Below are 17,213 nucleotides of genomic sequence, written 5' to 3'. Positions count from 1 at the left end.
TTTTTAGAATGATAAAGCAAATAGGGTAGCTACTAGCTAGTAAGTAGTAAATGCAAAGTATAATACTTACCCAAAAAGAAAATGTGTCAACTAAATAAAAACTTTCTAAAAATGAATACGTGTCAACTAAAAAAACAAAGTTAAGTATAGTTTTTGTTTATCACTAATTAAAGATATTAATGGTTTAATTTTTGTAATGGCAAACATGCCAGCTAAAAAGAAACCGATTAAGTAATTAATACGGAGTACTATCTCTATTTGACTATTACAAAGCAATAAATGTTTTATTTCCTTTATTTTTACTTGTCATTTCTTTTGATCACTCTCCTCGTCATATACAACTAGACCTGGCAAACAGGTCATTCGGGTCGGGTCAATTCAGGTCGGGTCAAGTTCGGGTCAACAAATGTTCGGGTCGGGTTCGGGTCGAGTCGGGTTTCGGGTCAAATTTAGGTCAGCACTTCGGGTCAAGTTCGGGTCAGGTCAAGTTCGGGTCGGGTTAAGTTCGGGTCGGGTCAATTCGGGTCGAGTCTTTTCGGGTCGGGTCAATATTTAGGATCAATTTTCGGACCAATTTCGAGTCGGGTCAATTTCGGTCGAGTCAACTCGGGTCGGGTCTATTCGGGTCAAGTTTGTGTTGGGTCACCAATATAAATTCACTTAAAAAAAATAGTTGGAAAATAAAGTAAAATCGTTAAAAAAAAAAAATCGTGAGTACCTATTACTTAGAAAATAAAGAAGCCTTAAAACAAGTAATTAACCATTTCATCCTATCCTCTTATTATTCGGGTCAATTCGGGTCGGGTTGATTGGGGTCAATCAATTCGGGTTAAGATTGGGTCGGGCCACTTCGGATTTCGGGTCATTTCGGGTCGGGTCAAGTTCGGGTTTCGGGTCAATTTCGGGTCAGGTCATTCGAGTCGGGTCACTTCGGGTCATCGGGTCATGCTCGGGTCAACTCCATTTCGGGTCGGGTTCAGGTCGGGTCGGGTTAGTTCGAGTTCGGGTCAACTTCAGGTTACGGGTCGGGTTATTCGGGTCGGGTCAGGATTGCCAGGTCTATATACAACTTTATTTTTCTCTCTCTATTTACAACCTGGGTAGCAACTAGCTAGTAGCAACAACTAAAATTTATAAATAGTTAATTTTTAAAGATACCACATGATGATCGTGTTTTACCATACATCACAAGTCAAAAAGTGAAACTATTTTCCAAGTCAATATTGTCATATATAATAATAATGTCTTCTTTTGTTTTTCAAATTTATTGTTCTATTTTCCATTTACACTCCGCTCACATTGGAAAGAAGCAAAACTACATGGAGACATGAGTTTTTTCAATAATCACAATAGGGGTAACACTTGTAGACTTGTAGGGGTTACAACAGTAAGCGTAAGGATAGTAGGGGTGAGGACAGTAAGGGTTGCGACAATAAGGGTTAGACAGTAGGGGACTAGGGGATAGGGCCGCCATGGCATGCAAGACACTAGTTCGGCTCCAGTTGATGGCGCCATGGCCACCATGGTATGTAGGGGTCTAGGTGGTAGTAGTTACAATAGTAGGGGTAAGGGTATCCGAAAAGTTTATCACAAGTAACAACATAAATGTCATATGATCAGCTTAAGAAAGGGGATTAAACAACTCATTATTCAGAAAGTGATGGTAAATCCACTTTATCTGCAATCTTCAACGACATTATCAGCAAGTTATTGCTATTAAAAATCACTGTACAAACTAAACAGAAAAGCAGAACATGTTTCAGAACTCTAAAATGAATAATGAACACCCGACACAAGTCATTCCAGTTTACTAGTAGCACATGAAATCTCTGATAGACTACATAAAACTGTACAAGAAGTAATACCCAACAATAGCAAACTCAGATTTAAGAGCATTATTATAGCACTGATGTAGTAATGTACAGAAGCGCAGGGGTTTCCCCAACCTCACCCCCGCTATATTTCTACGGATGGATGAGAACGGAATTTACTCGTGAAACACAGATTTCTTTGATCTTGTAACCTTCAGTAGCTTTTTATATAAAAGTTAAAAATTAATGCTAGTCTCCAGTAACCTGAAACACAGGAGTAAACACATTAGCAAAACCAGTCCAAAATAGCAAAGTTTTAGTAATATTATTGGCCAAAATCATAGACAGGCAATGACTGAATAATCAAAGGCCAAATAGATAACCTATCAATTTCAGATATTAACTCAGCTCTAATTGATTCAACTCAACATAACGGCCATGAATCAAAATATCTAGTATGTATTTATTGTGACCTCTAGTTAAGCAAAATGTGCCTTGTCAGCTTCAAAAGTATATAATTCTAACAAAATACAGCAACATCAAACGACTGTGATTACAGTTCATTTGTTCTTGCTTATAGCTTCTAATTTATCTCAATGTACATAGAAGGTGCCTCCCCTAACAAGATATAAAAATTAAATTTTCTCTTGCATCTAGAAAAAAGTCGAATTTTGAATGTTGAAAATGCAGGTGAATCATTTGTTTCATTCACCTGTGATCAACTGCTGCTTCCCATGTCGAAATCCATGGTGTAATCATATTCAATTGTAGGAATTACTGATGCCATAAATTTTAAGAATAAGAAGAGGTACCTACACAAATCAGAAGAGGCCAATAAAATTTTTAGATAGCTAAAATACATTGCAGAAAACATGAACACATGACACCTAGTAAAACGCCTGGGAAGGGGAAAAGATGAGAGGAGCATGCAGAAACCATATTAGAATTATATAAATCAATTCAAATAATAGTGTATAAGAATTCTAGTAACCATCAAGTTAGCATATCACTAAAAGCCCTAAATTATTACATTGGGATCATTTATGATAAGATAAACAATTAGCTGACTAATCATCAACATTTTTCAAATCATATTGTGCTAAGATAAGATAGAAAAAAAATTAGCTGCAATTGCAAGATAAAAACAAATATAAAACAAGCACATATATGGTCAAGCCTATCGATTTTCGTCAAACTCAGCCAGAAAGAAATCAGGTCAGAACATGTGTTGCTTTAAACAGCTAAAGAGCGTGAAATTTTATACAAGAAAAGGGAACTACTTGTCAACTTCTGGCTCAACCCCACGTGACATCAAAACATCAATAATTTTCTTCATCACTGCACCATGTTTGCATGGATGCACAGAAGCATGCTTTCCAGGTAAATGAGGATGATCTTCTATAGTCACCTGTAGTCAAAAATGAAACTGTAAGGCCAGTGCAGAATATAATCAAATGATCGTATCAGAATATTGGGTGCACCTCAACTCATTTGATACATATATCAACGGAAAAGTTAAAACCTTCAAAGAATATTCAAAATAATAAACAATCTCTAGCAAATAGCAATAGAGTTTAGGCGCCTCAAAAAGAAAAAAGAAAAAAAAAAAAAGGGGTTTTGACCTTTGTTTCTGCATTCCAAAGCTAGCACTAAAAAACCGTTATAAATAGCTAAAAAAAAAAAAAAAAATCTCCTGCATTAATCCTATAACAGTATAACCCTCTGCCCCGCTCAAATCTATACATGAAGCATTATGCTTTGTTTTACTTCTCTGCTTGAACAAATTCAATTAATTCTACATTGAATGGAAAGAAGGGTCCGTGTCCCATGAACCACAATAAGATATTTTTGCTGTTGGATGATTCATAAGAAGAAGCTTACCACAATGATATTACTATTAAAAATTTCAGTGAAGAAATCTGAAATTAGTTGATGATGTTATTTTTGTACGCAGGCAAAATCAAGATCCTACTTGATAAAAAAATAATAATAATAATAATAAATAAAATAAATAAAAAAATTGCATTGAAAGCATTTGAAGTCACTGAAGTATTTATTTTTAAAATAAGAGCTCTTTAATTCAAAAGGTAATTACTACCCAATTTTTCTGTTGGCTCATAAATTCATAATTAGTATCAGGCTTCAAGTTGTACCGGTAGGCTAATTTAATCATTGATCAATTTGCTATTATTTTACTTATTTGAGCCTTTATCTGATTAAAAGAACTAATCCCACATCATATAAGCAACACTATGGTTAGTGTACTAATCTTACATGGAGCTACCGCGCTAGAGAGAGAGAGAGAGAGAGAGATGCTATCAGCCAAGCACAATCCAAGGAGCACAAATAATACATAGCATATCATAATAAAAAATTTCAGATGATTGTCATCAGAAAGCAGAAACATAAGGCTTAAATATCAATTAAGCACTGAAAAGAAAGGCTAAGAGAGAAAGCTGATTGCCGTCATTGAAAAAATCATTATCTAACCGTTTTGTGAGCATGGTCTTGACTAACATCTTCAAGCACAAGCTCTGGTTGCAAAAGCATCCTTGACTGTATCAAAATGAAAAAATGCATCTGAGTGAGTAAAGCATGCACTAGAAAGAGTGTAGACCATCTTTATAGAATACAGAATAACACTATGGAACTCAATCTCCTTCCGTGGTACGCTTCAAAGATTAAATTCATTCAAAGTCATACGTTCTATTCTCAGACATGTAATTTGAACTGATGTGATATGTGGCTTGTCTTTCAACAAGTAATTAGGTAATTGTAAAGCCTAATATATGCGATAGCAGGATATTTACCAACAGTATACAAAAGATAACAAGACAGTTGACTGACCTCATCATATCCAGTTAGCCATACACGAGGAGTTTGATAATACTTGTCATACCTGAGGAATCATACAAAATCCTTGAGAATTGCAGGAGAAAAAATATGGCAAGAATTACAGCAAGAAATGAAACAAAAAAGTTCATCTTTACATGAACTTACATCACATTGCAATTAGAATAAACTACATGTAAAATACGCAATATCACATATGTACACAAAAAGAACACTGCCCACATTTTTACATTAACAAACATGCAAATGCAATATTGAGAGTTCCAAGGTCATACATAAGAAAGCAGGAAACCTATAGATAAGCCAACACATGCCCAACAGTTACCTACGTTCCAATTCTTTAATTTAGGATCTTTTCTATATTGAAAGCATTCAGACAGAAAGGTCCACTACCAAGAAAAATACACCATTTCCCCGGGATCCAGGCTAATGCATTGGAGAAAATCAATCTGCCATTGGTAAACCGTAAATGACCCCAAATCTAAAATATAAAGCTGATGATGTCCCATGAGTTTAAAAAGCATACTAACTCGACTGTTAAATTTTTTGCACACAAAACTAAGCAACTTTCTAATGATTGTACTTTATGCTTGTTTCATATGTATCCGTCACAGACTCACAAGCTCACATGCATCAAAGCAATTTCCCCAGAATCAATTTTTTAACGGTGTGGACTATGAGTCACACGATTTACAAACCAAAAGATCACACAACCTTCAAATCATTAAATAATTAAAACTAGGATTTCTGCTTGCTTCTCTCACAAGAAACCAAAATCAGGCCGGTAGCACTGCAAAACCCTTCTACCCAACTTTCCCTTTCTTTGTGTAAAAGTTGGTGATCATCATTTTACAACATCAATGAATCATCAAGTAAACTTTACTTACTGATGCTTTCAAATTGTTGCAGCTAACTAATCATAAATTATCAAATGAACAGCTACTAGTAAAGATTGCATCTTACGTAATGCTGACATCGTATGTACGAGTTCGTAGTATATTTTCTTCATCAGGTTCTTCAGCAACTAGATATGTGGTCTGAAGTGTAGCCTGAAATAAAAATTATAATAAAAAAAAAAAATTAAGAAAATCTTCAACAACTTTAATTTCATTGGCCCAGAGAGTTGCATTCAGCAGTTATTATTGAAATCAAACCCAATCGAATATTGTTGTGGCAGAAAGGGAATTAGAGGAATCCATCAAAAAATTAAAATAGCAAGAAGAAAGCCCTGCTATGCTGAGCAAGAGGAGTCACTTATATAGCACAGTGATATTCAATTTTGTGTGAAATCAAAGCATATCAAGTTGCAGGTTAGAGTAAAACAGAACATCTAAACCACTGTGTGAGTGTGTTCTACACCAAACTTAGCAGATTACAGGTACATGGCATAGGCAGGACCCACATTCTCTTACTTGAAGCTCCCACACTCTCCTCACAAAGGTATATTCCTTATAGAAATATGGCATTAAAAAAATATCTACCTTGTGCCAAAGAGCAGCTTGTAAAGTACACATCACTATAAACTATCCCAATCCAACTTATAAATTACAATATATTTATTACTATGCATTACTGCAGTACAGTAGTATAAACTTACTGGATCTGCTTCAATGACATTATCTTGTCCTTCATACTCTGTCATCTCAGGAATATCATCGTCCTCTTCACCTCCAAAGTATGAAGATATAGACTGTATAGGTTTGTTTTCTGTGATTTCTAATGACTCCATTGAGGGCAAGTTTTCCTCCTCATCGGGCTTAGGTTCTGCAGAAGGTACAGCATACATTACATACATTGAGTTCAAAATAAACATTACAACAACTTAAATGTATCCAGATTGATAACAAACCTTTTGGTCTTCCATGAGTAGCTAACCAACCATCATTATCTTCATCATCAAGCAGAATTTCCCCCCCAGCAGCTTCATATTCTTCCTCCACAGATGCAGCCCGACGAAGACAAGGAACTGTTAAGGAATACATAAAATTTATAGTCCCGTCTTAATTGAAGTAAACAAGATAATGTAACAAACTACAGATAAAGCTAGAAATCAATAGTCCCCAGCCATACTCCAGTTACAAACAGGTGCCATTTCAAAGAAAGTAACAAAAAGATGTTCAAATGCAGGCTCAGCGGAAAAGATTACAAAATGTCTATTAACAAAACTTTCAAAGCATATTGTATACATTGACAAATCTAAAGCATGCAGAGTAATGAGAAGGGATATAAAGAGCAGGCCTCACCATTTCGCGTTATTAAAAATTGTTTTTCAGGTGGCAAGTAATGCTTCCTCTTGCTGGGTTCACCTGATTCCCTGTCCAAATCATTGCAGAAATTACAACAGTTTCTAAGTAAGTATTCAGATTGAAAGCTCACAATCGTCTCAGGAAAAGGTTACAACAGTAATCATTCATAATTTGTTTAAATAGCAGGACAAAAGGGAATGGAAGGGGAGTGAAAAAAAGGAAAGAGAGAGGAAAAGAAAAGGAGAGGGGGTGGAACTCTCCACTCCCCTCCCTACCCCCCTTCCCTCGATTTCCTAACAGTGTGTTTGGGTTGAAGGAGTTGGGGATAAAAGAAACGAAGGGAGGAATTTTCCATCGTTAGATAGTACAATAATAGGGTGACGGAAAAGAAATGAAGGGGATGAAAGGAAATTGTGTTCTTTGATATTTAAGAAAGTAATCACTTCAATGTTGTAAAGATTTGGAAAGAAAATGGTAACATCATAAAATTCTGCATCTACTCTTTCATTACTTTCTCTCACCTCCTTTCCCATGCATCTTTGTCCACCCCTTAATAGTTTCCCTCTCGTCTTCCCCACTACTCCTATCTCCTGTTATTCCAACACATATGGCCCTGTTCTTAGATTTCCCTCCCTCTTCTCCATCATCCAAACAATGGAATTAAATTTCTTCCGCATTCCCTTCCCCTTCTTGCCCTTCCTCTTCACTCCCTTTCCTTTCAAGTTTCTATCCAAACACACCATAAATATATATCAGCTACAAGTCTCTCCTCTAGAGGGGTGTTTTTTTTTTTATTATTAAAGACAAGGCCCTCCCTTTTCCCTCCCCCAACCCTTGCCCGAACAAGGGAACGTATTCCCTTCTCTCTCCCCCATTCCCTCTTATCCAAACAAAGTGTCATTGCCAATTGTATCTCTAAACGAAGTTCATTTACCCATGATGACCGCGCTACAAAAATCATTATTTCCAACGTTTCCCCTAAAATATAAACATCCTTACTCTTCAATTCCTCCAAATGAACAAATTTCAAAACACATACTTTGTAAAAGAGTTAAACTATAAGCATCATCCATCACCAATTGATCACCCAAAGTAAACCAATCAAATCCCTCTTTATCACTTAATCTATCAGCACCCCCAATTAAGTAATTAGGTAATTAAGCAGAAAAAGTTAACAATTACATCCCCAATTTCCAAAAAGTATACTAGTCCTTAAGAATTAAACCCAGAAATAATCGTAAATGAAAATATATTTGTAAAATTAAATTGAAGTCAACAAGATGAAATAAAAATGAAATTAAAATATAAAAAAAATACCAAGACCAAGTAGGGCATTTGGAGACGAGATTATCGCCGGCACGGATGAATTCGAAGACACTGAGAACACCTTTCTCTTTGAAAGCGGAAACAGTGCGGGGCCCAGTAATTCGCTCGACTGTGCCTTTGAATGCTTCGTGAATCTTCTGAGATAATACCATCTTCTCCAAATCTTCTTCTTCTTGTTTGTAGCAGCTATGGAAGGAGAGAGAATGATTGGTTGATTGATTTGCAGAAACTGTGTTTCAATCAAGCACCCTTTCCGTCTTCCTTTTTTGTTTTTATTTTTCTTTCTTTATTTATTTCAACATATATCCCCTTAAATGAGTTGTATTATGAATTTATGACTTGTACCTTAACCCAACCAGAAGTGCCAATCTTCCTGTTAATATTTTTTTTTTTTTTTTTTTTTTTGACAAAGTTTAATGTTCCTGTTAATTTGAAACTCTGTATTGTGTACTCTAAAAAAAAATTTACTTCGGGCATGTTCCGATTTACTTAAAATAATTAAATTAAATTGATTGGGGCTGAACTGAATAGAGTTGAAATGAATTATTTATGAGAAAAGGAATTGGGTATTGAACTGAAGTGAAATTAAGCTCAAACAAATTAGGCCCTTCATCTTTATTTTATTATTTTTTAATCCACTTTGCAAATTGTGTATAAATCATTCCGTATAAAAATGCATATGTTGAAGGACGGGTACAAACATAGTTGTTAAGTTGTAGAATAGAGTAAAGGCATGTTCTCATACGTTGAAATTCAGTTCGGTTCAGCTCCTAATTTCCTTCTCTTATAAAATATTCATTTCAGTTCAGTTCAGTCAATGAGAACATGCCCTAAGTTATAATCTTCAAAACCAAGTTGAAATTGAGGTATAGTTGGTCTCATGTAAAATGTGATGGTAATTTTGTTATGCGCCATCTCGCAAAACTACCTTTTGGTTGTGAACAAATGTGGAAAAACTATTGCCCCAATAAAGGCCCATATACTCGAGAATATTTCGTTAATTGATTAATACTAGCTCAGATTTCTTAAAAAAAAAAAAAAGAAGTTGATTTTATTGTAAGTTAGGTTTGAAAAAGATCATGTCTTGACTTTTGATAAAATAAAAATCTCAAGCTTGATCTCAAGCTCTCAGCTGACATGATTTTTGCCCTTATTTCACCTATATATAAATTTTCACTCTTATTTCAAACTCGGTCTCAACTCGCATAATTTTCACCCTAGTACTCGTAATAATCAACATTGAAGGTTGTAGTTCACTGCACTACCTTGTAGGCTTGCAGCATGATACAAAGTAGTAAAATGTAGTCTTGGTCATATGTAATTTACAAACACTTTTGATAATTCACGATTAGATGTGAAAAAAATTAACTTATCTTTAATACTTACCAGTCTCATAAAATTACAAATTTATTGAAAAAAAAAGTGTTTTTTTGTTTAGGAAGAAGTTTTGCCTTTTTTTTAAAGGTTAATTGTGAAAAGCGTTTCACTAAATAAAAAACGGAGGGAGTAGAAACAATTCCTATCTACTTTGATGAAAAAGAAAATATTTTACTTAAAAAAATTATTAAAATGATTTACTTAAAAAAATTATTAAAATGACAAGTAAGAGGATATTGGCATCATCCTTTGGTCATGGTTGCGTTATAAGCTAAAGTAAAAGTCAGAGAGGCCAATATAGCAATACTATTGGATTTGATCCGCAACAGGAAAATGATCTGAAAATCGTGGGCCATATGAAGTGGGCTTTAACCGAATCAAAACGAACATAATAGGTGAAGATTGGTCATTGGATCTGGCCCACATGTTTTTGTTCAATAGAAGTCCGAGCCAAATAAAGAAAGAGATGAGTAGAGGATTTATGTTATGAAAATGATGACGGTCAATAGTTAGGAGTTAAAAAGAGAAGAGAGGTGATCTTCTCCCAATCATGAAAAGTGGAAAGCTTATTATGCTTTGAATTGAATATTCTTTGCTACTTCACACAAGCAAACCCCAATTGCAACTAATTCAACCTTACAAAGCAATTTAATAATTACCCCTTAATCTTTTAAACAAAAACACGAGTAATTATCGAATTAGGCCATGTTCTTTAGAGTTGCTTTGCTAAAATTTATTCTGCTTTGCTGAGTCAAATTTGTTATGCTAACACCTGCTCTACTCAACTGAAATATGTTTTATTCTATTCTGCTCTGACTAGAAGCTCAAAAGAACAAGGCATTAGCTTACCACAGTAGCCCTACTCCCCCCATATACTAAATAACTGATCTTATTATGTTTGGTTTTGGCAACTTTCATAGTGAGTTACAAGATATTGGCTAAAACATATTTAAAATTATCCAAATACCAAATAAATAATCCACATACTAAGGGTTTGTTTGGCATCATTTTTAGTTTTTAGTTTTCTGTTTTTTTGAAAATTAAAAACCAAAAACAGGAAACAAGAAAAAGGTGTTTCCAGTTTTCTGTTGTTAGTTTTAAAAATTATCATGATTTTGATAAGTCTAAATAATTTTTGATTCGTTATGTGATATATATAATATACTTTTAAAAAACCAAAAAATAGAAAACCACAGCGATGTCAAACGAACTTTGAATTGTATGAGTTATTTTGTTATTTTCCCCATCTTTAATTTGCAGCTTTGTTGAGCTACATACGCTTGCGAACATATTGATTATATTTTTTCCTCTCTGATGGTAATTAGCTTGTAGCTATATCAAGTTATCAACTGTTTTATACATGCAAGGTACGTAATACATACTTTGACTCACTAATAATACTTCCAATATGTACATATGTACACAAATTACTTGGCGAATCTTGTGAGTTGTGACATACTAGCTCTGAAGATTAATACACTTCATATATATTCCCCTTTTAAATTATTGTATTGTAATATCAAAGAAATTAACCCATTAAAACTCATTTAGAACTTACTTTAAGTAATTGTCAAAATATATGCAAATTATATAGCAAGTAGTAGGTTGCTTATAAAGAGATCGAAGGGCCAATATATTCTCTGATCATCATCACATCAAACATGCTTTAGCTTGAGATCAAAATCTTAGCTTAGAAGATTGCTAAGTCGTTTCTGAAAGAATAATGATCTTCTACCTCTATGAGAACTACAAGCACTTACTAAACACAAATTTTTATTTACAAATACTGATATATAATTAATGTAACTATTAATAATCACCAAAGGAGAAAATTAACATCGATATTGTACATTTCACCAAATGTAATAAATCTGATCAACCATGCATAATACTCAAATTCATAAGATGAAGAAAATGTAGGAAGTAGTAAAAAAATTACAAGACGTACCATCCATTAAAAAGTTGATGATCAATCAATGACGACATGCAAAAATGGTTGTGATATGTTGTTGGGGGGAATGAAGCCTGGTCCGAGATCCTTCATATATATTCGAATGAATGGTCTCGAACCAGACAGCATTCCCCTCAACTAACTGTTAAATTTCGAGGGGAAGAGGAGCTGAGATAGCTAGCTAGAAGCTTAGAATGACGAAGAAGAAGGAAGGGTTAGAAGTTATTCATGCAACATAAGTGTGATAATAATAATTTCATGGGTTGGTTCTCTTTTATACGTGTGAACAAGCTCAATGTTTTTCTCATGATGTGGGTCTAGTGTCTAGAGCAAGACCATGGAAAACCAACTTTCTAATTAATAAAAAATAGGCCATATCCACTTTTCTTGCCTTTTTTAATTTCCCCCTTATTAGTTATTACTACAAGATAAGCAAAAGTCACTCTCTCAGTCTCCCATATTTGAGTATATCCATGCTATGTATATATATTCTACTAAGTACAAGTACATGTTTAATTAGTTTCTACGGAGTAGTTTTTTTTTTTACCTATAATCTACTCTGTATATATGGAGTTGGTGGGAAACTCATTTTGTGACTTTAAGGTTCTGAATTTGAGCCCACCAACTATATTTGTTTGGGAGTAGGAGGATTCTCTTATCTCCTCTCTTTACTCTCAAGCACTGATTTGCAGAGCTAGGTTGACTTAACTTGTGAGAGGTTCAAACTTTGTATGCATGTATCAACTTTGATACAAGAAAAAAGTACATACTTAATTTGATATATTACTTGTTCTAAGTATAGGATTTTTTTTCGTAAGGATGAGTATATGATTATATTGTTGACAGCTACGTGTTCAAGTATTGATCGATTTTTCTAACATTTTTCTCAAATTATGTAATGTCCATTTTTGTCCCTATTTTGAAATTTCTGGCTCCGCCACTGTGGCTGGTAAAGCACGCAAGTGTTGAGGCCTTGAGGGTACATCACGTAAATGTACATAATAATTCGGAGTACTAGCTAGTTTGCTCTCTTTAATTTTAAGGCAAGATTAGCGTGTTAATCGTGAATACATTTGGTGGCTAATAATACATTTGTATGAGATCGATACGGTCATAATTTGGTGGTTCATCTGATAACATTTCAAATGACTACATTAGGTTCGGAGTTAGGGGGTTATGATGGCCGGGATCAACAAAATTATGCCGATTATTAGAATCCGAGTCCAAAAATTTACAACTTGGAACACATGACTAGATATGAATATGGATCTAATCCAAATCATAGAGGAGCCAATAATCTATATATATGTATGTAGATTGAAGATGAGGGCATGAGGCAACATTACAGAAAAAATTTCAAGGTACATCTAGTTTTAAAGAGCCTTTTAAAGCTGGTATATTGAGAACAATCTAATGCTGATATTAGCTTTAAAAGATCAGATGAGAATTTTGCGGAAATAAACGTTATAATTTCCAACATAATGCTTTATGCTTTAAGCCATCTTTTCCTTTACACCTTTTTCATTATTGGAGTTTACTACAATCAAGGCAGACAAAGCTAAAATAACATTCAAGAATTGGTCATTTCATAACAATTGATCATATATTTACAACTTTTACAAAAAGATGGGTGACGATTAGTTTTTCTGATGACTGGTAAAATAAGTGTTAAGAGAGTGTTGAGTTATACGATACATTTTTCATCAAACAGGCGTAAAAAGAACAACAGGGATCTTCACAGCGCCAAGTACTCAAGGTTAAAAGCTGACTTTTCATCTATGGCTCAAATCTCCACAATATGATCCACACATAGCCGACTCTATCTCATTCGGATTTCTCATTGTTTTCCAATGTCTCCTGTAAGAACCTATAATTGATTGAGCGTTTGAGTCCCAAACTCAAATCTTTGACATGCTAGGACTTATTTTTTAAAATGTCAAAATTATAGAGATTTTTCTTACCAGAGATCTTTCCCTAAGCTTCTTAAAATTTTTAGCAAAGCCTTACTGCAGCTCTTCCATCTCCAAAGCTTGTATTATTTTGGATGAGTTGGAGGTGCCTGCAACCAACATATATATAAGTCTAAGAGATAAAAATATCGCACAAAAAAGAGATCCATCATTTTGGATTCAGGTATATACATATTTGACTAAACCGTATATTGTAGTTCTCAGAATCTAATTTGAGGATGATATATAACCAGAAATTGCACGTTTACATGCATATCTTCTTCAATTCAAGTACAACATTGAAGATGCTTTTAATATCAACCTTTATCGCAGTAGCTTTAATTTTGCTTCTATCACCTCCTAAGGTGTGCAGAAAATGTACAGCAGAAAATTTGATAGCATATTCGACAAATTTACAGTTTTAGAAAAATCAAATAAGATAAGAAGCAGAGGTAGAGACCACTAATTCACAAACAGTAGAATCTTGTGACCCTAGCAAGATGTTAGAAAGACCTTTGTCCTAGCTTTACCTTGAAGTTTCTCTGCTTCCTGCAACTGATGTTTCCCTCTACAATGCTGAGAACGAAAAATAGCTATAATTATTTCCAGAAGTCATTTTCTAAGGATCTATCAAAAGTAAAATGTACGATTTTATGATGTTATAAATGGAAAATGACACTTTGAAAGGAAATGATGATAACAGTCTCCAGTCTTTCCCTTCCCCCCTCTTTCAACTCCATGAATCCATTTGTTCGTATAATTATATATGCAGCAAAGGAACACAAGTTTACCTCGACTATTGGCTCCATTGATTTTGTTTTTGAGAAACCATCCCATCTAACTTGGAACATTGCTGCCAGTATCTGAAATTAAGCCCAGCTTGTTGCAAGTTAAAGTTATGAAGGTCTAAATAAGACCAAGCTTCATTTAAGTCCATATTTGATCTTCAGCTTCTAAGAGCTTGTTTGTGATGGTGCTCCAGTTAATGCCTCTGGTTAACTCAGGGTTTAAACACCGTTTCTTGATATTTCACCAATACCATTCCAGTTTTCGAGAACTTGAAAACATGCAGAATCCCTCATACAGTAACAATAATACTGTTCATCTTTGACTATTTGTTTAAACTTATTCATCCCTAAGCACTTGAATATCAAATAGCCTTTTACTAGATGGTAAGGCGTTGGTAACCACAATTACTAAAGAATTAACATCAACAGCCAAAATTCAAGTTGCTAAAATCCACTGTATTTGGTTATTACAGGAGACATTATTGATGTCTAGCCAGTAATACAACAGTGTATTCCATGTTGAATAATCAGGTCTAATACCTTTTCCAATCATTTGATGCAGAATCTTTACTGCTTTCTGCAAATCACCTTTACAGCAATAAGCAAGTATCAAAGGGTTGTAAGTTTCCTTATCAAGCAAGCAGCCTCTCTCATCCATCTCCTCCACAAGCTTTAGAGCACTCGCAGTTTTTCCTCGACTGCAGAATCCACTGACAACAACATTATAGGTTGATGTAACAGGAAGGTAGCCATGCCCAAACATTTCATTCATCAGCTGAAATGCTTCTCGGACATGATTATGTTTGCAGAAGCACTGGATTAAGCTAGAGTAAACAAGAGCATTTGGAATTCCACCTTCATGAACCATTTGGTGATAAACTTCTTTTGCTCTTCCTATGTCATCCTCTTCACATAAACCTATAATCCTCAAGGTCCTGTCAAATGCCCTTGGAAACAATTTTCCCATCTTGTTTATAAATTCAAGGGCTTCGTTCCAGCAATTTTCACGGTATAAACCATAAATGACACTATTGTAAGGACTAATGTGACCACCACTACCATCTTTTGACTCCTCCATGAGCTCCAAAACCTTAAATCCACTATCTAAGTGTCCTTTATAACATAACCCTCGAATCAGAGTGTCAAATGTTACAAAATTATAACTTATTGCAGCCACTTTCATCTCATTGAACAAATCAAGGGCTACAGAAGACAAATTAATTTCACAGAAGCCAGCAATTAAAATGTTGTATGTGTCAACATTTGGGAGAAAACCTTTAATCTCCATGTCTTTCTTAAAATGCAATCCAACTTTTGCCTTTCCCAGACTACAGAATCCTTTAATTAAAGTATTATAAGCCACAACATCAACAATACCCTCATTCCTTTCGACTCTTTCCAAGACCTCAGCAGCTTCATTGGCACGGCCAACATTGCATAGTAATTCCATCACCTTGGTTGTCGTCACAACATCAGGAGCATGTCCTAATGCAAAGTTCTTCTCCAAAAGCACCAGTGCTTGAACAAGATTTTGTTCTTTACAATATGCTGATATCAAAAGATTATAGGTGACATGATTAGGTTCTACTATCTCACTCAACAAACTCCTAGCTCTACCAACCTTACCATTCTTGCAGAGGGCGTGAAGCAATGTGTTATAAATCACCGTGTTTGGGGTCAAGCCTCTAGTCTTCATAACCTGTAAGAGTTTGAACCCGTCCCCTATACGATTAGTCAAGCATAATCCTTTCATCAAAGTTCCAAAAGTATAATCATCCCCCTGAACATCACACTCCATCATCTTCTTCCTAAAGAAACCCCTGGCAATATCAATATCTTCCTTAACCAACACATCAAGTATCGAATTATAAATTTTCAGAGATGGAGCCACACCAAACTTATGCACCAAATCAAGCACTTTGATGACTTCTCTTATCCTTTTGGCCCGTCCCAGGCCCCGAACAAGCGTGACAAAGATATCTTCATCAGGCGGTGACCCAAGTGAGGTTGGAATTTCATGAAGCAGCTGGTGTATTCCATCAAAACGACGAAAAACACAGAGCTTGTGAACCAAAGCTCGATAGGTAGATTGGTTATGGGTAAAATTGGGAAGTTGAGAAGCCCATCTAAAGGTTTCGAGGGCTTCCGGGGCCGATTTTTGTTCAAGAATTAGATGAGCAATGTGTTGATGAGTAGGTGGAGGTAATCGGGTTGGGGACGATAACGAACAAATGAAATTCGATAGCAGGGAAGCAATGATAATCTTTGAATCAACATTAACAGGATGAAAATGCCAATTGGATGGTAAAATTGGATTCCGGAAAACCCTAATTGTAAACATATTCATACAATCATACTACTACCACTACTACAGTACTACTACACTTCCCAGATTGAAATCTCTGAAATTCTCACCATTTCTAAATTTAACAAATTCTTCCAACTACTAACAATTATACAATTCATGAAAAAGTATCAACATTATCAGAAATGGGTATTCTTCCATAACACCAGAAACATAATCATTCATCAAATCAAGCAAACCCTAGTTCAGAGATGAGAATTTGTAGGAGAAGAGAGAGACATCGGTACCTTAGAGTGAGTGATTCTGAGTTCGATTTCTGGGAAATCCGACGAATTTCTGGTCGTCTCGTCGGAAAAGTTTGATTTAGTCGAGTTGGTTGTCAAGGAAATGTTAATCAAGGTGTTGAATGTGTGGACAAAGCTACAAATTCCAACTACTATTAAGGCTGATAGCGGTGTTAAAAATAAGTTCAAAGCCTCGTTCGGTTGACACGGGAAATAAAATTTCCGTAGAAAGTAGTATTTAAACCTAACCAAACAAGCTCCTAGTTCAAATGTTCAACTACAACTACAGTAGTAGTTTAATAGACATGTATGCCAATGGGCAA

General features: G+C 35.0%; 1 protein-coding gene and 1 pseudogene across 5 annotated transcripts; both read right to left on the bottom strand.

Moving 5' to 3' along the window:
- Positions 1–1,742: 1,742 nt before the first annotated feature.
- On the bottom strand, positions 1,743–8,539 carry LOC145607664 (autophagy-related protein 3-like). The gene is made up of 10 exons (XM_081663259.1): positions 8,228–8,539; positions 6,908–6,978; positions 6,514–6,630; positions 6,262–6,428; positions 5,628–5,713; positions 4,659–4,710; positions 4,302–4,367; positions 3,092–3,219; positions 2,524–2,623; positions 1,743–2,075 (listed from the first exon to the last, which is right to left on the bottom strand). The coding sequence occupies exons 1-9, from the start codon at positions 8,386–8,388 to the stop codon at positions 2,530–2,532; spliced, it is 942 nt and encodes a 313-aa protein (XP_081519385.1). The 5' UTR covers positions 8,389–8,539; the 3' UTR covers positions 1,743–2,075; positions 2,524–2,529.
- Positions 8,540–13,133: 4,594 nt separating this feature from the next.
- LOC145608374 (pentatricopeptide repeat-containing protein At2g17525, mitochondrial pseudogene) lies at positions 13,134–17,185 on the bottom strand (annotated as a pseudogene). 4 transcript variants are annotated; one of them, XR_014105796.1, is made up of 4 exons: positions 16,894–17,185; positions 14,044–14,089; positions 13,526–13,623; positions 13,134–13,431 (listed from the first exon to the last, which is right to left on the bottom strand). The product of XR_014105796.1 is annotated as a pentatricopeptide repeat-containing protein At2g17525, mitochondrial pseudogene, transcript variant X3 (transcript). The 4 variants fall into 4 exon arrangements; XR_014105794.1 differs by lacking the exon at positions 16,894–17,185 and adding an exon at positions 14,305–16,882; XR_014105795.1 differs by lacking the exon at positions 16,894–17,185 and adding an exon at positions 14,305–16,882 and having other exon boundaries at positions 13,134–13,421.
- Between the last annotated feature and the right edge of the window lie 28 nt (positions 17,186–17,213).

This window comes from Chenopodium album, chromosome 23, assembly GCF_948465745.1.
Source record: "Chenopodium album chromosome 23, dcCheAlbu1.1, whole genome shotgun sequence".
In the NCBI taxonomy this organism is placed as follows: domain Eukaryota; kingdom Viridiplantae; phylum Streptophyta; class Magnoliopsida; order Caryophyllales; family Amaranthaceae; genus Chenopodium; species Chenopodium album.
This window is presented reverse-complemented; position numbering and strand designations above follow the sequence as displayed.

Excerpts from the sequence above, each read along its gene's own strand:
- LOC145607664 (XM_081663259.1), bottom strand. The coding sequence starts at position 8,388 with ATGGTATTATCTCAGAAGATTCACGAAGCATTCAAAGGCACAGTCGAG. Across the intron at positions 6,979-8,227 it reads AAATGCCCTACTTGGTCTTG|GGAATCAGGTGAACCCAGCA; the intron begins GTATTTTTTTTA and ends TGATTTGGACAG. Across the intron at positions 4,368-4,658 it reads GGCTAACTGGATATGATGAG|TCAAGGATGCTTTTGCAACC; the intron begins GTCAGTCAACTG and ends ATTTTGATACAG.